Here is a 22785-nt window from a genome sequence, read left to right as displayed (position 1 = left end):
TATGTCTCAAGAGCCTTAAAAATCTGCTGACCCTTTAATCTTCTGGGATCAGGGTGTGCGAAGGATTGTCACTCAACACCATTATTGCAGACGTGGTCCCTCCAAGTGACCACCAGCAGAGTTGTAATTTCTGCAGCAGAGCCTCATAGCACTGTTAAGTAGCACAGTTTTAAAGAATGAGATGTGTATGGTATGTGATAAAATAGGTAGTGGGGGTTGTCTGGATGTGGACTTTTAGGGCTACCTTTTTTCCTCTCAGAATGCTGGAGACATGCCTTCCCGCTCTCCAGTTTTTTTCTTACCACCTCCCCTTCGACATCGCTGTGGCCCTACAGCCCCCCATGTCTCATCTGCACAGGAACTCCAGGCTTTTGATCTTCCTGTCTTCACTTAGCCTTCTATTTTTTCCACTTTCCCAGAGCACAAATCTGACCATTATCCGTATCGTCTTTGAGCCCCCTTAGATTCTCCTCGTTTTCTTGCTGAATCGAGTGTGACCCCTCTCACGTGGCACCCTCACAGACTAGCTGGTCCTACCTAATGTGCTCGTCATCTCCTGTGCAGTGAGCTGCTCGGTGACTCCTTTTCATGCTTCTGTCATGCACCTTGATATGTGGCTGGGATTTGTTGCAGGGAAGGGACAGTATGGAGATGGCAGGAAGATGGCATCATTGTTGGACTCACCTGTTGGTGGTTGTCTTGGCAACACCTGTATCTGGAGTGTCAGGCATAGGAGGCCCCCAGTGAAGGAAGAAGAGCCTGAGATAATCACTGAAGGCTATATCCAAGCTCTTTAGGAAGAGGACAGACCTTGCTGATGCCAAGGCTGAAATACATGTTTAAGGAAGGGACCAATAAATAGCTGAAGAAAAGGTCCATAGTCTAGGAATCTGAGTAGCCGCACAAAGCGACAGTCCCACCAGTAGCCATAGAGCCGGTGAAGACCAGATGAAGGGACATTCTGCCTCTTTGAAAACTTTGCCTCTGCTAGGAGTTTTTTTTTTTTTTTTTAATGTAAAACACTTTAAGAATGTAGGAAAAGGATTAATTTTAAATAATTAACATACACCATCTATGTCAGGGTTACAAGTTAAGCTAAGCAATATTTGTAACTTCCCTTCCAAATATAGAAAGCCCCCACTTGACGTATAGGAAACTGCATAGTAGAGTGGGTCCTCATATCCCCTACAAGCAGTAGAAAAGATAAAGAAAAAATATAATGACCCACTTGTCCCTGTTCTTGAAAAGGGAAAATTATTTATTTTAAAAGATTTTATTGGGGAAGGGGAACAGGACTTTATTGGGGGAACAGTGTGTACTTCCAGGACTTTTTTTCCAAGTCAAGTTGTTGTCCTTTCAATCTTAGTTGTGGAGGGTGCCCTTCAGCTTCAAGTTGTGTCCTTTCAGTCTTAGTTGTGGAGGGCGCAGCTCAGCTCCAGGTCCAGTTGCCGTTGCTAGTTGCAGGGGGCACAGCCCACCATCCCTTGCGGTAGTCGAACCGGCAGCCTTTGGAGTTAGGAGCATGGAGCTCTAACTGCCTGAGCCACCGGGCCGACCCCCAAAAAGGGAAAATTATTTTAAAGGTCACTAAACTGCAATAAGTCCCATAGACTTACTCCTTAATGGGCTTTGCTCTATCTGGTGACAGGCATGTCCCTGCTTCTCAAACGGGCACTTGTCTCCTTTAGGGAGCATGGTCTTGGTCCAAGGACCCACATGACACCTTCGGGCTGCCATTTTTGGGAGGAGGAAAATGCCTTTCAACTATGGCTTCTCAGCCTTGACACTATTGACATTTGGGGCCAGACAATTCTTTATTGTGCCCTCTGTCCTGGGCACTGTAGGATGATTAGCAGCATCCCTGGCCTCTACCTGTTACTGCCACTAACTTTCCCCCAGCTGTGGTGACCAGAAATGTCTCCAGACATTGTCACATGTCCCCTGGAGGGAAACATCACTTCTGTTTGAGAGTCACTGCTTTAAACAAGAATGCAAAATGTGCATGAACATTTAAACCAAAAGAGCCACTTCAGAAAAATATGATATGTACACCGAGCTCCTCTAGTACATCGAGGCAGAACTTAATGTTCTGGTAACTATTTTATTTTGCTTTTTGTCCTCTAAACTATTGAACTCTTAAATTTGGTGTAATTCTTTCTCTTGTTTGTTTATATTTCAATTCCTTCCTCCCTAGCTCATCCAAAGTATTTATTGAATGAAAAGTGTTCCCAGCAGAATTCCTTGAACAGGAGGTTTCCTACTTATATTTCTAAACTTCTAGGCATGTCTTCACATTTGTAGAGCAGCTTGGCCAAGTTCATTCATTCTCAGTAGGAAATTAATTGGTGCTAAGGTTTGACATCATTCTAATGAGTGCCAGCAAATGTTCTCTTTCCCTTCTCTCCCCTACCTGCTTGTGGTATTTTTTTCCACCATAAAAATGTAGGCATACCTAGGCACGTTTTTATCGTACATGTGCCAATGCTTACACGGATTCTTCGTGCCCTCTCATTTTTGAAGCCAAATTCTTGTTACTCTTTGGGTGGATCTCTTTTATGGTCTAAGTCATACTTCTGTTGTTTGATACAGAGGTTTTGATTTTCCTCCTCTTCACAGAAACTTGGCTCCATAGAATTGTTTCAGTAATTTCCTGCTTTTGGCTTTTGCTGAGGTTTTTCTCTTAGCTTGGAGCATTGTACTTTTCCTTGTTAAATAACATCAGATTCTCTGAGCACGTCCAATACATCTTGGGGCTAGTAGTGCTGATGTCGTTCCCCCTCTCCCTGTATTCTCTAATCATTTTTCCTTCCCCTCCCCGCCCGTTTTTTTGCCGCCCCCCTTTTTTGCTTGGATTTTTTTCTTTAGGTTTATATTGTCATTTTGATCGATATCAAATGTTTTGGTGCTATGTTCTGTGTGGCATTCTCGCCCATTTAAAGCTCATCTTTTCACCTTCCTGGAATTCTGTGTGTCATTCTATCCTACTTTGGTTTTATCTCCTCTTTTTATACTTTTGAATATCTTCACCTGCCTTTAATTGAGCACTTACAGGGAACTTAGAATTTTTTTAAAATTTAATTTTATTGGGGAATATTGGGGAACACTGTGTTTCTTTAGCTCCAAGTCGTTGTCCTTCAGTCTAGTTGTGGAGGGCGCAGCTCAGCTCCAAGTCCAGTCCCCGTTTTCAATCTTTAGTTGCAGGGGCCGCAGCCCACCATCCCATGCAGGAATTGAACCTGCAACCTTGTTGCTGAGAGCTCGTGCTCTAACCACTTGAGCCATCTGGCTGCCCCCCTGGAAGCTCAGCGGCAGCTTGTTGTCTTCAATCTAGTTGTGGAGGGTGCAGCTCATTGGCCCATGCGGAATCGAACCAGTAACCCTGTTGTTCAGAGCTCGCGCTCTAACCACCTGAGCTATATCCGGCCGCCCCAGGAACTTGGAATTTTAATATCCATCCAATCACTGTGTAGTATGGTTGCCACGAGTTACAAGTGAGTATTTAAATTTAAATTAAATACAATTAAAAATTCAGGTTCTCTGTATTGCAGTAGCCTTATCTCAAGTGCTCAATGTCCTTATGGCAAGTGACGAGTAGGGGACAAGGCAGATGTGTGTAGAAAATTTCCCTTATTGCAGAAAAGAGTCCTATTGAACAGTGCTGGGCTATACGTAGACCATAATGCCTGTCAAAGAAAGACCTATTTTTAGCCCTACTGTTCTGGTATTTTTGAACTATGGTCTTCTCCTGGGGATAATTCAGAATCAGTGAATAACTGGAATAAAGAGGGTGGGGACTTGAAAAGTGTTAATTGAGTAATGTGTTCTTGGATGTTTGGGTATAACTTGTACTCTGATTTTTCCATCCAGAAAACATGACATGATGACCATGTATCCTGTGTTGTGTGTGCTTGAAGTGATTTGGCTGCCTTCTCTTTTCTAGGTGCTAAGAGATGGTGCTTGTGGGGCTCATCTCTGCCTGAGAATTGGGTGCTTCAGGCACTGGAAGAGCCAACTCTGATCCTGGGCTCCCTGCGTGAACAAGCCTTCACTTTGAGCCACTCCAGTCCAACGGTCAAACTACTCATTTTCTCTTAATGATGGGTATTGGGAAGAACACTACATCCAAATCCATGGAGGCTGGGAGTTCAACCGAAGGCAAATATGAGGATGAAGGGAAGCACCCTGCTTTCTTCACCCTTCCGGTAAGAGTACTCCCTGTCTTCCTTTCTTCTCACATCACTCTCAAGTAGTTCCTGTATTGAATCAACATGGGATTAGCTTTAATACTCATGTTTTCAGTGAAGCTTAACTTGAGAACTGAAAGGTTTCCATGTGAGACAGTCAGTCTTTGAGAGCCCTGTTGGCTGACTCTGGTTTTGGCCCTATTCTCTGTCTGGAGTCACCTGATGGGGTTACCTCCAGGAAGGAAACATAGATTTCTGTGAATGCTGTAAAATTAGCTCAGTGCTTACTCTCTACTGAGGGATGTTGAAGGCATAATTTTATCTCCATCAATGTGTTCTTATGAAATAGCCTGTAACCCAACTTCAGACTTGTATTGCAGGGTGGGAGAATGAATGAATGACTTTTTGTTTGGAATTCAAATGTCCATGCTTTGCATGATGGCAGCAGCGCCCAAGACAGGTAGTTTTGCCTGGACAAGTGATAATCAGTCAGATAAGGCTGATGTGCACATTCATTAAATTCAGTGCTAATATATTTCCAGGTACAGGATTATGACTTGATGTGTATAAAGTTATCTAAAATGTAGGTTTAAAAAAGAAAAACACTCTTTAGAAAGAACTTGCCTCAGGTGTTTTTCTCTTAATATTGGAAATGAGGTTAATGGCAAGAATAGTCTTCCCGGTTCCTTAAAACATGGTCCTGGAATTTGCCTCACTGCGGTGTTCTTCAGTAAGAAGGATGTGAACTGAACATGACATCTTTAAGTACACTGGTTGACCTGATTTGCAGTCACGTTTTGATCTTTGCTATATTAATTCACAGAGAGACGCTTTACTGATTTTACAACTGGCATTACTGTTTTCTTTCTTTGTGTAAAGTGAAATTTTGAAAATGGGTTTTCTGTCATATTGAAGGCTTAAGGTCGACAGTTTTTCTAGAGGAAGAGACAAGTCAATTTTTCAAGTTTAAATGAGTTCATCTTTGAAAAGTGAACAGGAAAGTTTCATGCCTGCATCTTGACTTGTTTCTACCATACGATGAGGTGTGGTAGCTGAGGAGGGCCAGCAGAGGGGATAGATAAAGAGTGGTTGCTGAGGGAGGAGGGGAACCGAGGAAGCTCTGCCCAGGCAGCCAGCCAGTGACTTAGGCATTGAGAGAGCGAGCTGAGTGAGGAATAAGGATGGACTTTCAGATTGATCCAGGGCTGGGCCTTTGCCTGGTGATTACCAGAGGACAGCGGTTAAGGTTTGTGCAAAAGTGATGCACGGTGGAGCTGAGGCGGGGTAAGGAGGGAACGAGGCTGGTGCTGGGGGTGGGGGCTCCAAACAGTGTAAAGGTATTCAGGTCAAGGGTTTGGCAAGCCTGCTGGGCTCAGGAAACTGAGAATTGGGATCTTTGGGCTTCTAGGAGAAAAGACAGGCAGATGAAGAATTGGCAGCTTTGAGAGGGGCTAGATCTGACCAGGTTTGGTTTTGGGTTGGATGTGGGTGGCGAGGTACAATGGAAATCCAGAAAGCCTGGGATTGGGCACCTGGGTGTAGGAAATAAGAAACACACAAATAAAACACAGGTGCTCTTTTTGTTTGGTTTTCTTTCTTTCTTTCTTTTTTTTTTTTTAAGGAGGGCGCAGCTCACAGTGACTCGTACTGGGATGGGACCGGCAACCTTGGTGCTTATCAGCCTCACACTCTAACCAACTCTTTTTTTTGTTTGTTTTCAAGTTGGCGTGGGGAAGTCATGAATTGATGGAATATAGAATTAAAGATTCTACTGTTTTGTGATACATTGTGTCTGTTTACAGTCAGGAAAGCACTCATTCCTTTGCCTTTGAAGGAGGAGTCATTTCCCTCAGTCAGGAAGCAGGTTTCCTGCTTTATTGCTGAGAATAACCAGCTAAAATCAGATCTGAACACTGTTTAGATTGGCATTTGCTAGCACAGAAAGTAGTTTTCTAAATCACCAGGTAGGAAGAGGGTTGTAAAGTGGGCACACACAGGTGTTATAATGTTTGAGTTGCCAGGGCAGTCCTGCGTTATGCCTGTTGTTCCTGCATATTCATACTGTTCATACGACTACAGTTCCCCTTTACCAAAGGGGAACTCACGAGGGCCATGGTTTGTCTGATAAATTACACGGTCACCATAATTATAAGCAAACTTAAGCATATGAAATAGCTGAAAACATTTTTTCTTTCAGAGAAACTTTTTGAAAAATCCTTTATGAAAATTCTGAGACACACACACGCATCTCTGATTATAAAAGTAATACATGCTCATATTAGGAAATTTGGGAAAATACAGTAAAGCCTTTAAAAGATAAAGAATATTTTTGAATTGGGTGATTATGGAATTGATCAGAAAGAGTTGGGTCCTCTCCCTCCTCCCTTGTCTAGTTACTACAGTTGTCCTGTTCGTGGGAATTTACACTCATGCCAGATTGGAGCACTTCTATCATCCAGCAAGCCAGGGAAACGGAGGGCTTTCCCTGTTCGCCATCAACACTTGGGGATTTTATCGGCATCAGTAAAGATGACGCCCGTCTATTGAATTACAAGTAAAGACAGGAGAGTTTGCACATTAAGTAGTTAATAGAAGGAAGTGATTGAGTGTGAGAAAGTCTATAAAGAAAGAAAAGGAGATAATGACAGAAAAAGAGCCCTGGACCAGGCATAGAAAAAGTATATGAAGAAAACCCAGGAAAGGATTGGATGGAGCCAAGAGAGAGGCGGGCAGGGGATGGGGGTAAGAGCTTTAAAAAGTAGGAATGAGCTGCCCTCTGGAAGAGACCGGGGACCCCAGGGGCAGTGGCCAGATGGGTGTGCTGTCAGGCAGGAGGCCACCAGCTCAGAGTGTGCCCATGTAAGAATGCACTAAGAGTGACTGATGCCCCTTTCCTTTTTCTTGTCCCTCTTCTTCCTCTCCTTTCTACCCTTTGCCTCCATTTCTTTCACTTCCCTTTTCGTAAGAGAAGTGACCTTGGCAAACATAGGGAAGGGTGGGTGAAGAAACCCTATACAGCAGTACCATGGTTTTCGAATTTCTCTGTTGTTTATGAACACCATAAATTTTATGGATCTATGGTATCATTAGATAGTAAAATTCATTCTAAATTTGCAGTTTTAGGTTGATTTTAAAGGTCTGGAATTTTGCATTACTTTCTATGGGGAAAGCGTGCCTCGGTTTTCGAACATTTCGGAACTCGAATGGACTTCCAGAACGGATTACCTTAGAAAACCAAGGTACCACTGTAATGGTAACCTTCATTCTTGTAGGTCCCTGATTCTGTGCTGGCAGATTTGAACATGCTCATTCTCAGCAGTGGAAAGAAGGCACACAGTTTTTTTGGTGCACATAGTCCTGTTTACAAAAACCAAGCAAGGAAGCCTAAAACACGTTCTTGTTCTTATAACTTTAATACCAGGTGCTGTGGAGTTCCTTCTTGTATGTTTCTAAATAGAGGGTTTGGAGTTGTTGGATCTTAAAATCAAAAGTCTCAGTTGGATGTAATAATAGATTGGAAGATGTTCTCTGTCTGTAAGAATAATTAGGTCTTGGAATCAACAGAATGTGATTCTGAGAAGAGTTTGAAGATGAGTATGTTTCCTCGAGCCAGCCCAGACAATTGGTTCAGGTCCCCTCTTTCTGTAAGATAAGAGCTTGAAATCTACTGCAACAATGGCCATGATTTAGGTCAGGGAATACTCTCTTGACAGTTCAAATTGAACAGCAAAGATGAGCAGCCTTTCTGTTTAAAATGTATCAGTTGGGAAGATTGTTTTAGAAAAGGAATATTCCGATACAGGCTTTGAAATAAAAACATTGAGAAGATGGAATGCAGATGAAGATTTTCACACATGGTAAGGGGTTCTTTTCCTCCCTGCTTCTTTCTTTCTAGAGTTTTGCCCTTAAAAATTAATTTTTCTATTCTGGTTTGGAGGTTACACATATACACATACCTTATATTGCAGCTCACAGTTAGTTGGAGTAGAGTTTTGGTAGTTTTAAAGGAAATGCGAGGTGTTAGTGATACAAAATGGCCAGGCCATCTAATAGCTGGGACACGTTTGATTTGGTATGAATGGTTATCAAGTAACAGAGCTGCTGCAGTCCACTCCCTAGAGCAGATTTACAAAGTTGATTGGCATTTCTTCTGATTATCTCTTACTTTAGTGTGAGGCCAGAGTCACAGCCTCTTGGTCCTGGAAAGGGCCTTAATGAAGGAAATCTTGTCCATTCTGCTCATTTTCAGTGCTTGTTTTGTGCTCCAAGCTGAACCAGACGTGACAGGAATGCAGCACACGTGGTTGCCCAAGCTTCCTGCCTTCCCTCCGCTATAAGGCTCACTGTCAGCACCATCCCTGCTGCCACTGTTGTCTTTGTGTCATTTCTTGCCTGGATCATTATGACAGCCTCCCGGTCTCCCCGTCTTGTTCCTTTCCAACCCCCAATGGTCATTTCTGACTGGGTCTTTTGCATTCCTAGATTACTTAAGATTTCCTTTTCTTCTAGGTGTATATACCTATTGAACCACCCCTTACCTCTAAATTTTTCATTCACTCCTAGCATGACACTGGCTATTGCTCCTGTCACTCCTGCTTCCTGTACATTTGACCATCTCAAGATTATTATTGTTCAGAAACACATACTTAAGCATCGTTGTCTTAGCTTAGGAAAAAAAAGACATATTTATTGAGCAATAGATATACTCCGGTACCCAAAGGCAAGTTAGCCCTGCGTGTTGGAGACAAAATCATCTGGATAAATTAAAGAAGAGAAAACCTGGTTTCATAGCTGATTGAGTGATTATACAATATTAGTTTGGGGGGGTGGAATTTAAGGCCACAAGTTTGGTTTCAAATAATTTGGGAAGGGGGGGAGAAAGAACATGTTGGATTTTTAAATAATCTGCTGTTTGTTTTTTTTATTTTTTATGAAAACTTGATCAATTTCCTGAGTTGAAAGATGCCAAGATTTCCCTGTTATCTGCGATGCTATGAATAACACAAAAGAAAACCCATTTTTATTGTTTAGAAACTTTGCAAGATATGTTTTATTTCCCAGTTGAAATAATACGTAGAGGTTCAAAAATATGAAGCTTTGATAGTGTCAGGAACATTTCTTGTCCTTTTCTCTTAAAAAAGAAGCTCAATGCCTTTCTGAAACTGATTTTAACATTTGATTTTTAAAATTAAATTTTATGTTTTCTTAGAAAAACAGACCATCAGAACAGTTAATTTAATAAACCAAAGGAAAATAGTAGTAAAACAAACTAGTGTTTTACTCCCTGGTGCCCTGCTGCACCCTGTGTTGAGTCAGAATTAACCTGGCACCCACTCTGGGTGGAGCTCCCCGGGAAGGGTGAGGGGTGGCAGGACTGCTTCCTCATTACCTCAGCATAGCAGCTGCCCAAACAAGGTTTGTTGAATGAATATGTGAGTTTTTCCTAGTATGGGGAGCATTTGCATGTTATAGTACTTATTTATTTAATTGTGTCTGTGAATGGAAGAATGGGAGTTGCTAACTCTTGCCAGAATCTCCTCTTTGGTGCCTCATATACAGATACAAAAAAATATTGAGGTGAAATTCACACAACAAAATTAACAATTTAAAAGCGTACAGTTCATTGACATTGAACACTCACAGTGTTGTACAACCATCACCCTCTGTCTAGTTCCAGAACATTTCCATCACCCCAAAAGCAAACCCTGTTCCCATGAAGCAGTTGCTCCCTGCGGCAACTGGCGATGAATGCGGGTGAAGGTTAGTTTTAACTAGGATAGGACCTTAAATCGGTTCTGGGTTTGTCTGATGAGTTAGTAAGTAATCATTGTTGTTTTAAAACAGTTCATCCTGCATGTGTGTACCTCTTGGCTTCTCAGTGGGTTGGGTGCTGCTGTGTGTGACTTGGAGCACGGTTCTAATAGTTAGAGTTCCATGTCGTGGACTTGATCTTGTCTGGGAATGAGAATCTTGCTGGCAGCTAGTTCTGTAGGCAAACGAACACCACAAACCCAACTGTCTTATGTACAAAGCTATAGCATGTCTTAGAGATAGTTTTAAAAGCAGCTCTTTCTTTGAAATGATACAAGAAAATTTTGCCCTGTAAGCATTATGTACCAGTTAATTGAGGTCTTTGGCATACTTTAAAACTAACTTCAGACTTGGGTTATAATCTATGTGACCTTGAATGAGAAATTAAAATTTTCTCTGGCCTGATTTCCTCAACTACAAAAATAAGTGGATTAAATCTCTCTGGACCTCCACAATCCAAGTGTTACTGCTTGGATCTTTAGTCTTTTTAATTTCTTCCTGTTGTAAAAATAAACTGTCCTCATTATAGAACATTACCAATATATATAAAGGGAAAAAGAAGGTAAAAATGGCCCCACTGATTAAAGACAACCACTGTTAATATTTTGGTGTACACTTTTTTATTATCCATTTACAAAAGCAATGTACAAATAACACATACTGATTACAAAAGATCCAAATGCTAAACAATGGTTGGGAGTAAAAAATGAAAGGTGCCCAATTCTTACTTCATGCCCTTAGGGCAGCCTTTATATTGGTTTGTGACTTTTCTGGATCATTTACCCACGCATTTGGATGGGGGGATGATTAAAATTTTTTCATTTTTTAGCATAATTGGGATAATTCTAGGCCTATTGCTTTATGACTTTTTTTTTTTTTTTTTTCATGTTTCTCCTTGCCTCTTTGATCCCTTTATTCAAAATTAGCTGTCCAAAGTGATTTGACTTTCATGAAATAAACAAATTTAAGTTTATGCCACAGGCTTCTTTTCTTCTGTGGTGGGTTTCTTTTCTGCAGGCTTCTTCTCAGCTGCCGGTTTCTTAGCTGCAGCTTTTTTCCCCACCAAAGGCTTCTTCTGCTTTGTAATGCCAACAGCCTTCTTTCCTTTCTTTCCTACCACTGGCTTCTTGCCTGGAACCCCCTTCTCATCTGATTTGGCTTCTAGAGCTGCTGCTGCTTTATCCATCCGGAGCTTGTGATTCTTGGCTTGGCGGAGAATGGTGTTCCGGCGCATGGTCTTTGCATATGGGTTTAGCTTCAACATGATTCTCAGGTTTTTCAGTGGATTCTTCTTCAGGACTCTGCGATGAATCTTTTTGCGTGGTGCTCGGAGGGCTCTTTGAATCTCTGGGCTTTTCAAGATTCTGCTAAGGTCTGTATTGAGCATCTTGTGCATGGGAAGGTTGTAGTTACTCTTGAGGGAGGCGGCTTTACGCCATGTGCCATACAGCTCATCTAATTTGCGGAAAGCACTTTCAGTCCAAATGCAGAAACGGCCCACATGCCCACCAGGAGCAAGTTTCAAAATGTTCAGTTTGCTTACATTAAGCAGAGTAATTCCAGGGATGTTTCTGAAGGCTTTGATGATGCCATTGTCCTCATTATAGATAATGCAAGGTCCCCTGCGCTGGATACGACGACGGTTTCTCATTTTGCCCTTGCCAGCTCTCATTCGCTGAGAGGCATAGACCTTTTTGATATCATTCCAGGCCTTAAGCTTCTTAAGAAGCAAAACAGCCTCCTTGGTCTTCTTGTAGCCTTCAACTTTATCTTCAACCACCAAAGGAAGTTCAGGAACTTCCTCAATACGATGACCTTTAGACATAACCAGCGCTGGTAAGGCCGAGGCAGCCAAGGCAGAGCAGATGGCGTATCGCTTCTGCGTTGTGTTTACTCTGCGGTGCCAACGGCGCCAGGTTTTAGTTGGTGCAAACATGCGGCCTCCACGACACATATTGCCAAAGGCACCCTGGCCTGAACGATGAGTCCCACCACCTCGAACTCTGGGAATTCGAGCTACAGCTCTGCCAGTACCCCACGACTCAGCACTGGTTTGATGACCTGCTAATTCACTGACAGCATACGGCTGTCTATTGTTTTTCCGCAAGTTGGTGTGAACAAAGTTCACAATATCCGGTCGAATGGGAGCCTTGAACACAGCAGGCAAAGTGACATTTTTGCCAGATGATTCCCCCTTTTCGGAGTACACGGATATCAGCGGACGAGCACACGCCATGGCGGGCAGAGGAGACGGCCACGCTCCTCCCGACCCGGAGGCTCCCACAGGAAAAGGCTATGACTTTTTTTTTTTAAAGTTTTTCTTGGAGTTCTTTCTTTGTCAGTATATCAGTTTTTTTTTATTCGCTGAATATTATTCTTGAAGTGGTTATACCATAATTTAACAATGTCTTTAGATGAACACTTAGGTTGTTTCCAAGTATTCAGCATGGATATTTCTGAAGGATAGGTTTCTATGAGTATAACTGCTGGCCTCAAGAAAAGGTCTGTTTCAAATCCCAGTGCTAGAAAGTTAACGTACATTTCACACAGGCCATTTCACCAAGACCATAATCTCTCTGATAACTTAGAGTAGCTTTTCCCCCTCACCTTGGTCTACGCTGGATTCACCTTTAAAAATTTCCTTCTAATTATGTTAAAAATGAAATTTTAATTGTCATTTTTATAATTATAAATGAGCTTTTCATGTATTTTGTTGGATATTTTAATTTTTTTCCTCTTGTGAATTGTGTACTCCTACCCTGTGCCCATTTTCTTTGGATTGTTTGTATTATGGATTTGCAGGTATTCTTTATGAAATTCTGATACTGATCCTTTGCTACTGTATTTCCCCGAAAATAAGACCTCGTTGGACCATCAGATCAAATGCATCTTTTGGAGCAAAAATTAATATAAGATCTTGTCTTATTTTAATATAAGACCCAGCCTTATTTTAATATAAGACCGGGTATAATGTAATATAATGTAATGCAATGTAATGTAATGTAATGTAATGTAATGTAATGTAATGTAATACAATATCGAGTCTTATATTAACTTTTGCTCCAAAAGATGCATTAGAGCTGATAGACCAACTAGGTCTTATATTCGGGGAAACACGGTATGTTGTTGCACTGTATGTTTTCTTATGCCATTACCCATCTTTTACTTCTCTTTATTGTACTAGAATTTAAAATTTTTATATACTTTGTCTTTTCCCCCCCTCTGTATTTTAGAAAAGTAGTTGTGCTGTTGTTCACACATACAGTTCTTTCTAATACTATTTTTCCATGACAGGCAGCCAGGACCTGAGGCCGCTGCGTCGTTAGCTGAGTTAGGTGAACAGCAGGGCTTGAGTGCTGTAACCCGCACATCTCCTTTTTGTAGACATGGCGCATTAGGAGTCCTTATCAAGCTATTACTTGGGAAGAATTTTAACCAAGGCAGCTTAGGATGCTTCTCACTTGCCCAGAAATAGCAGCTTTGGCCCCTCAGCCAAGCCTCCCCTGCCCTTAGAGGGCACGGGGGTGGGGCTGCATCCTTCTCCTTATACCTTGTTTGGATGCTCCATTCTCCCTCTATGGGACACATGGTATGTTTTTCCTCCATCTAAAACACATGCAGTGGTCACTGATGAAGCACACCCTTGTTGAGAGTTTCATTTAAGAACACCCAATACTTGGCTACTTGGGTAGGTGAAAAATGCGGTTTTTGTCTCTTGTGAGAATTACCCATGAAAGACTTTGGGGAGAAATGTTTCCATATAACCGAGAGGTGTATGGTGAAACAGCCTCTAAATGGAGTGTTTCTCTTCAGGTGGTGATAAATGGGGGTGCCACGTCCAGTGGTGAGCAGGACAATGAAGACACCGAGCTGATGGCAATCTACACGACAGAAAATGGCATCGCGGACAAGGTACCCACTTGCATCACCACTCCCCACCCCTCACTGCTGTTGTCAGGATGTTGTGTCCTTCATCTGAGGTTTTATCTCTACCTTCCTGTGTGGGTGTGGGTATGTGTGGGGGTGTTCTCTAATTAACGGAAATAGTGATGAGGAATAGAAGTTACTAATTTTTAATTGTCTTAATGGCAAGTAAGGCGCATCCCAGATAGAGGCCCTTATCTCTGTACATTTTAAAAGCCTTAGCCAGGATGCCAGTGGTTAGGAGTTTGGGTCTAGCTTTCCATCTGGCTGCAGCCATCAGGTAAGGCAAGATGGGCGCTTACAAGTATAGCCCGGAGCTCCGGAGGAAGAAGCAGTCGATGTAAGGCGCTTTCTTCTCAGGGGGCATGGCTTGCAGCACCACTAGCTCTCTGCTCCACAGTCCCCTAGCCCAATAAAGCACGTGGGAGCGAGCTGGACGCCACTGTGGGGCTGTGAGAGTCCTGAATTCTTACTGGGTTGTTGAAGACCCCACGTACAAATTCTGTGAGCTTATAGTCATTGAGCCATTCCACAAAGCTGTCAGACGGAATCCTGACACCCAGTGGATCACCAAACCAGTCCCCAAGCGCAGGGTGATGCGAAGGCCGAGATCCTTGGGCCCACAGCTGTGGCCTTGGAAAGGGCCACAAGTTCCACCATACCATCGGTGGTTCTCGCCGTGCAGCTTGGAGAAGGCGCGATACTCTCCAGCTCCACGGTCACCGCTAGTATAAGTAATGGTGGTAAAATTCTTATCTAATAAATGATTTAGGACAAGGACAGTCTGTCTGCTTAAAAGTGTTCTGGCTGTTAAAACTAGTTGTCTGCAGATTATTTCATGTATGCATTGTCAAATTATGAAAGTTAAAGTGCAATAATGTTTGAAGACTCTAAGTGATGGTGTATCTTGTTTCTCAGAAGATAAGCACTTTTGTCTTTGCTTTATCTTATTAGGGAGTTTAGGTGTCAGGATGTAAGATGTTTGGTACAATAGGTATAAAGTGAAAGAGGAAAGAATGAAAGAAAAAAAAAGAGCGTGGGTCTGGATGCTATCATGACTCAGACCCTGAGGGGATTACTTAAGCTCTCTGGGCATCGGTTGCTTCATCTCTAAAATGGGACTGAACACATCAGCATTTGTCCTAGGGTGGTTGTGAGGATTAAATGAAATAACACATGTGAAGTGATTGGCATTGTGTCTGGGACATACGATGTATACAGTGACTAAGGGAATGAGAGAAACTAGCAGATAGTTGATGTGGACTGAAAATGCCTTTGACGAAGCTCTTGGACCAAAGCTTGGTCACTAAAGTGAGAGAAGCTTTTGCCGTTTCCCATCTCCTTGACAGGTCAGTCTGTGTGACTATATTCATAGAGGCCAGGAGACAGTTGCCCAAAGAGGGTTCAGATGCCTGGATTTCTTTCTTTTTTCTTTTTTCTCTATCACTGTGCCTAACACATGAAAAGTTTAATAATGTGACATTTCCAGATTGCATTGCCGCCCTGACTTCTCAGTTTCATTTGAGTTTTATTGGAGTGACTTTAAAAATAGATTTTATTTTTAAAAATGACTAAGTTACAGTGAAAATTACTAAGGCAATCAAGTTACATAACGAGGCATTATAATTCTAGAACCACTGTATTGTACTACAGATGGTGCATACTGTATATTCTAGTCACAGACCAGTAGAAAGCTGATACATGCAAATATAATACCCATCTTTGGTAGTAGTGCAGTAAATTATAGTATAATCCCTAAAATGATAAAGAACAAAGAAATTATGTTGGAAGAATCAAATGTTTATGTCTGTGTGGGTTTCTTTTTTAAATTTCTAGTCTGGGAGATGGAAATTTCATTTTTGGCTATCTTGACCAATTTGCTATTGTTTGGTCAAGCTATTATAAATTTTGTGGAGGCTAATTAGAGCCATGCTGAGATGGTGAAATTCCTGTGGTGTTGGATTCCAAACTGCTCCTCAGAGCACAGAGATGAGAGCAGAGAGGAGAGCAGCCACGGTCAGCATGTACACTCATGCCCGCAGTCTGCAGCTAAGACGCAGCCCGCAGGGCACGAGCCTGGTGGGGACCACCACCTGGCTTGCTTGGGTCTCAGCTTTCCAAGTAGCACATCTTTATAGCAAAGCGCTTCTGAATTCATAGACTTGTTGGATTGCATCCAGTCCTTAGATCCTGGGTCCTTCATCACAAAGTCACCAGAATTTCTAGGCTATACGCTATCATGCTTTTGGACTTCCTCCTGCATTATTCAGGGCAAAAATGACTGTCTTTTGAAATGAATAATAAGTAGCATTAACAGTTTGGGGCTTTTAAACGTCTGTCGCTGTGCCTTTCACTGATCGGTTGGCAAGCAAAGTGTCCAGTGCATTTATGCTGGACATTTATTTCCCTGTTGGAGTGAAAATGTTTTTCATTGTCTCAACATTGATACATTTGCATTTCCTTGAATACCACCTCTCTATTTCACTGGCCATTTGGGGCTTATTTGATTCTGAAATCAGTTTTGGTATTTTTTCCCCCAAAAAATCAATTCATTCTGATTTTACAGTTAATTTACATAGAACTGAGCAAAATAGGTTTTTTATGCTTTTAATACCTTTATTTCTGTGATTATTTTCGTGTTTCTGATTGTGTGTGTTTACCCTTTCTCCTCCCACATTGCCCCATTTGTATTTCCCTGGATCAGCTTTTTTTTTTCCAATTTAAAAAAACTAAATTTTAGATTTAGTACTTAGTTTTCTAAATAACTACTTTCCTGTTTTTTAATGTATCAATTTGTTTTTTCTTTATTCTTTTAGTTTTCCTTTTATTTTCTAAATTGTTGAGACATATGCTTTATTTGTTTTGTCTTTTAGTTTTAAGTCCAATGGCTATGAATTTTCCACTAAGCATGGCTTTAACCAATGGATTTTCATATATAATTAATTTTTTATTCCTATTTTCTAAATAGTCTGCTATTTTGGATTGTATTTCTTTGCCCCTTAAGGTGATCCACTTAAAAATTTCCAGGTGGAGGAGGGTTTTTGATTATTTTATTAATTTCTAGTTTTATTGTGATCAGGAAATGTTACCTATATTATTTTTTGGAATGTGTTGAAGTATTTTTTATGGTTGAAATTTATAAATATTCAAGCTTGTTATAAATGCAGAATTTCTGCCCCAGCCTAGACCTGCTGAATCAGAATCTGCATTGTCATGCAATTCCTATGTGATTCAGATGTTCATTGAAGTTAGAGAAGTAACACTATAGTAGTTTCCAAGAGAAGGGCTAGCTTCATGGGAATAAATTCCTATCTCAGACTAACTATAGCATAGCATTTAGGCCTGAAGGCGAGTTTGGCCAGAAGTAAACACAAGAACACCATGTTGATAATTTTGGAAGCTGGGGATAGATATTGGGCCGGCATTCCATATTCTTTCTACCTTTGTATATGTTTGAAAAATTATATAATACAAAGCAAATGAAAACGATTGAATCATACCCTGTCGTTGCTGCTCTCCCATTTTCTGATATTGAATGTGAAGAAATCAGGCCAGTCTTTTTTTCTTACCAGCATCTTGGTCTTTTTGCCTGTCTTATAGATTCTTTATTTATCTTTGATATTTAAGAACTTTACTTAGCTACATATATTTTGATGCTGACCATTCTGGGTCAGTTTTTTCTGGCACTTTCAATATTTAGCGTCAAAGCTCCGGTTGCTTCAGGAAAGCTGTCTTGAATTATATCTTTATTTTTTTGTTCTAGTCTAGTTTGGTTTTCTTATTTGAGGGCTCTGATTATGCATATTTTGGATCTCTTTTGCCTACTTTCTCTAGCTATCACTTCTCTAATCATTTTTTCCGCTTACACTGTTTTCTTTTTTTTTTTCATTTTTAGCCTGTGTGACTTACTTTTTTTAATGCTATTTTCTCTTGCGCTCTTACCACTTTCATTTTTGTTTCTTTTTTTTCTTCTACTTTCGTCCAAATTCTGTCAACTCATGTTTTATTTCCCTGTCTTTAAATTTCTGTTTTAAGGTCTTCCTTAATAAAATTGATTTTTTTTTTTTTTTTAATTTTCAAAATATCTGAATCTTCATTAATTCACTGAGTACTTGGCGGGTCTTTCTAGTTTATAAACATGTACTTTAGTTCTTAGAAATTTCCTTATTTCTTTGATGAATTTCTGTATTCTGTTTTCTTTGTTCTAATTTGACTTAAAAACTGTTGTTGTTATTATCCATATTTGGTTTTTTGTTGTTGTTATTTTGGGAACATATCTTTGACTTTCAACCCTTCCTTTGAATTTTTTTCCTGTCTTGTTTTTAGTTTCTAAGACATCTTTTACTGTTTCTTTTTGGTTTGATTTACTGATTAAAGCTTTTTAAAATGGTATCTCTTTCAGGTTCAAAGTATTTTTATTTTTGTGAAGATACTGGTTGCTTTTTTATTTTTAACATGTTTTCTTTACACTACATTGCTCCTGTTTCTTCTGTTTCCTTGGCTCTTATTTTTGGAGGCTTCCTTCACTGTCATAGGTTGTGAGGTAATAAAAAATAGGGCTGTGGGGTCGTTGTGTGTGAGTGAAGTTTATCTACTGGCGGGCCTTGCCACTGAATAACCAGATGGAAAGCTTGTCACTGTGGGGTCTAGATGTCAACATATTGTCTCTAGGGCCGATCACAGTTCCTTTAGAAAGGCATTTTCTGGTCTTTCCTATGTGTATAAGCCTGGCTTCTGTAACCTGGATTCTGGCATTCTAGAAGCAGATGAGGACCCCATGTTCTGTTTGCATTTAACCCCACATAGTATTCCTGAGTCTGATGCCTTTCTGGTTTATAGTCTTCAAAAATACATTGTTGTGTTTTAAAGGATGAGGATAGCAGTAGGCAACAGGATGTCTGATTGGTACGCGGAGTTAAAACCCATCCTCTTCCCATGCCCATTCTGTCTTGTACCTCCAAGCTTAGGACCTTTCTGGGCTTGTGTTGGGCAGTCGGCTCCCTTCTTCACACTCTGCTTGTACAAGCACGCAGGTTGTGGATTCCTTCCCTCTCCCAAATGGGTCACAACTCACACACGTGCTTTCCATATTCCAGAGATGTGTTAAGGTCATTTCTTTTTTCTGTTCTCATTGTCCTTATAGATTTGTTTCATATTCTTTCTGTGTGTTTTTAGGAGTTATGGGAAATGACACATGCGGCCAATCTGCCATGTTTAATTGGAACTCAAGACCTGGTTCTTTGAAAAAAAACTGATGAAATTCATCTTTGGTGGACCTGATTAAGGAAACAAACGAGAAAGCACAAGTGCACATTAGCCATGTAAAAGGAGATCTTAGAAATATACAAGAGAATAAGAACTGCAACTTTATGATAATCAATTGGAAACTCGGGCAGAGTTAAGTAGTTGTTACAGAACTATCATGGCCCATAAACCCTAAAATCTGTACCATATAGCCCCTGACAGAAAGTTTGCTGACTCCTGCTCTAGAACAAATTATTTCCTGGAGAAAAAGATACTGCAGTTTGACATCCCAAATGCCACACTAGATAAATAACCAAAGAAGGCATAGGAAAGGATAGTAATGATCTTAAGAAGGCTCCAATCAGAGAGCTGAGTTCTGAGTGTACTAATCTTTGAAGGACAGGTCATTTCCCCATTCTTTAGATTATTTCAGACCATAGAATAAATAAGGTGGAAAAGGCTTTTCAAAATGACATCATTAAACTATTAATGGAGTCATCTTTTAAAGAAACCTTGCTGTTGGAGATTATTGTTTTTGCAGTTTTTAAAAATGATTCGTATTGTTCATGCAGTAATAACTGAATGTGGTACCATAGCCCCCAATGGCCATGCTCCTTCTGTCTCGAGGGGCAGTGCAGCATTTGTGTGACAGGGTTGATTGATGCCCTTGACCACACAGTTCCCTATTCAATGTCCTCTTAATACCGTCTATGAACGTTTACATTAGTTCCATTCTGTGTTGTAGAACCACCTCATTACTGAGAAAACTGAGAGAGAGAGAGAGAGAGAGAGAGAGAGAGAGAGAGAGAGAGAGAGAAAGAGAGAGAGAGAGAACATATATATGTGTACCTGTCTTAATATTAGCGTGCCAGGCTGGAAAGAGGACAGATCAATCTGTTAATTTCATATTAGTAAGTCATTTCATATTAGTAAGTCCTCTAATATCCATAGTTGGTTGCATCGTGTCAGCAAAATGGTCAGCTGAGTTTAGGGAGTCCCAAGACCTGAGTTGGAGGTTGCCAAGTCAGGTTCAGTGATTCGTTAGGACGCAAAGAATTCAGAAAAGTTGTTATACTCATGGTTACAGCTTATTTCAGAGAGAGGCTACAGATCAACATCAGTGGAAGAAGTCATGCCGGGAAGGGTCCAGTAGACACCAGCAGAAACTTGCAGTTGCCCTCTTCCAGTGGAGTCGTGTGGGCAGCACCTCATTTTCCCAAAGATAGTGTGTGACAGCACTCCAGGAGTGTTGCCAACCAGAGAATTTCACTGGAGCCCTGGTGTTGAGGGTTTTATTTATTGGGGGATCAGTCATGTCAGTGTGGCTGACCTTAGTGGCCAGCCCCACCGAGGTCAGACTGATACCATGTAGCCCAAGGCCCCCACGGTAGATCATGTCATTGGCATAAACTGTTTGGGGCAGTCCAAAGCTTCAGGTAAAATAATACAGCCTAATAGGCAGGATGTTCCAAGAACTCAGAGGTTACCTCCCAGCTGCCAGGCAAGGGCCAAACCTATCTCTGAAATGGACAGGGTTTGGACATCCCAGACCTGCTGAGTTAATTCTTTACTGGGCATCACCACGTACCAAATTCCTCACCCACATGTGCTTTCTCTACCACTCCTACCAACACATTTTTAAAAGACACAATCCATTTCAACCCATTCAGCAGTGCAAATCTGCCAATATCCATTGTTTAAATGGAAGAAAAAGTTCTCCCAGAAAGGTCCTTTTCAAGTCCCATTTGGATTAGATCAAATATATCACCTTACATCCGACATTTACCTTTAGGCTTTAGAAGTTGAGCCTGAGTTTGCGTCACTTCTTTTGTTCGAGGGTATTTGACCCTTGAAAATCCCTGTTGCCCTGTGAATGGAAAATTAAGTGATAAACACATGACGTCAGCGTCTTTCTGCGGATCGAATCCATCGGATGACAGGGCACAAATTGGGCTACAGACGGGCACGGGTCAGAACGTTGTCATCGTTAACTTTTTCTTTTGGTGAAACATGTTTTAATTTTGTTCTCTGGTTGGCACTTTGACAGATTATAAAAGATTTTTTGTTTTTAAATGCACATCTCAGATTTCAAGAAATTGTTCGTAGGGTTTCAGAATCCAGAGCAGTTTTGAGGCTACCCTGGGGAACGCGAAGTTACTTTGAGTTTTCTGTGTGGGCGAGTTCAGAAGCAGTGCTGGTGCTGACTGGCAATATCTAGACAATAACCTTCAAGTGTCTGGTCTTGGTGAAGATTTTTGACTTAAAAACACTTAACACGCAACACTTAACATTTACAAAAAATTTTAGTAATGGCAGAGGACAAGAAGAAAATCAAATCGCCCACTAAACTATAAATACATTTTTAGTCTGTTTTTTTTTTAAAGTAAAATTTGAGTCACATAGCTGTATATTTCTGAATTGTGTTCTTTTCACTCAGCACCGTGTCTGAGCAGCAGTGTTTTGATACCGTAGAAGAGTGTCGGACTTTATTTTTAGGCACAAAGGTCTCTCTCCTTGCAGGCATGGGATGGGTTAGGTGGGACAGATTCATGCTCTCTGTTTGAATGTGGTTAGCATTTTATCTTCATTCGGGGCGCAACCCAAGGGCTGCTCATGCCAAGGTATCACTTTGTGGTCTCAACCTGGGACCACATCCTCTCCACACAGACGGTCCCCAGGCCTGGGGGAGAAGCTCTGAGCAAGCTGGGTGCTCTTTGGGATGAGTCGATAACAACGGAATCCCCACACTCTGAAGGCTGAGTGTCCCTCTGAGTGAGGGTGCTAGAGCGTTGATCTAAGGTAGCCAAGGCTTAATTTTACGAGAGAGTGGCAGCCACCTTATAAAGTTGTTTCTTTAGTACCAGTGGCCTTTCTTTAGCTGAGCTAACTTTAGTCCTTGCTTTTATTAAACAACTCCTTTGTTCCTCTCGTTCACAGAGCTCTCTGGCCGAGACCTTGGATAGCACCGGCAGTCTAGACCCCCAGAGATCTGACATGATTTACACCATAGAAGATGTTCCTCCCTGGTACCTGTGCATATTTCTGGGGCTGCAGGTAAGACGGTTCCCTGAGGATGTAACCACTGACAGATACTTGAATTGTCTGTCCGGAGTTTTGTTTTTAATTCAATTTTGATTTTTATATATTGACAACTTTATTTTAATTCTTTTAAGGATGATAAATGGGAATTCACATCAATTTCTTAATAGTGAAAGGAAGAAAAATAGGAGGAATAGGTTAAGCAGGGAATGAAAGAAGGAGAATGTTCAGGGGTTAAGGAAGAGAAATGACATGAAAGGAAGGACAAAAAGATCATAGAGATATAGAAAGAAAGAATAGAGGGAGGAGAAAAGTAGAAGAGTAGAGAAAAGACGAGTTCGTCTCATCTCTCATTCCTGGCATAGTTAACCAATCCACAATTATGGTCAGTTCTGTCATGGAATGTGGGTGACACTGAGAAGTGCCCTGTTGGTCAGACATAAATGGGAGGGTTCAGTCTTATTTTTAAAGGAAGGCAACCTTTGCTGTGGTAGCAGCTGCTTGGCTGATGCAGTTTCCAGTGGGAGCAGAGTAGGGAGGCTGCCAGGGGAGCAGAAGAAGGTGGGCTGGGGGTGAGGTGGGA

At 41.2% G+C, this 22785-nt stretch overlaps 2 protein-coding genes across 4 annotated transcripts in view; one reads left to right on the top strand and one right to left on the bottom strand.

Moving 5' to 3' along the window:
• SLC23A2 (solute carrier family 23 member 2) overlaps positions 1–22785 on the top strand; it is a 114594-nt gene that overhangs the window by 47058 nt on the left and 44751 nt on the right. For all 3 annotated transcript variants that reach the window (XM_081033939.1, XM_081033937.1, XM_081033938.1), the window contains 3 exons: positions 3941–4202; positions 13809–13907; positions 22101–22217. In XM_081033939.1, coding sequence (XP_080890065.1) covers positions 4095–4202; positions 13809–13907; positions 22101–22217 — 324 coding nt within the window. In that variant the 5' untranslated portion in view covers positions 3941–4094. The remainder of the gene's footprint in view (positions 1–3940; positions 4203–13808; positions 13908–22100; positions 22218–22785) is intronic.
• On the bottom strand, positions 10878–12248 carry LOC308491060 (large ribosomal subunit protein uL4). The gene has a single exon (XM_081033943.1). It carries the CDS (start codon positions 12229–12231, stop codon positions 10966–10968), a length of 1266 nt encoding a protein of 421 aa, XP_080890069.1. The 5' UTR covers positions 12232–12248; the 3' UTR covers positions 10878–10965.

This window comes from Rhinolophus hipposideros (assembly GCF_964194185.1).
Source record: "Rhinolophus hipposideros genome assembly, chromosome: 22".
Taxonomy (NCBI): domain Eukaryota; kingdom Metazoa; phylum Chordata; class Mammalia; order Chiroptera; family Rhinolophidae; genus Rhinolophus; species Rhinolophus hipposideros.
The sequence above is the reverse complement of the archived record's forward strand: the minus strand, read 5'-3'. Positions and strand labels throughout refer to the sequence as shown.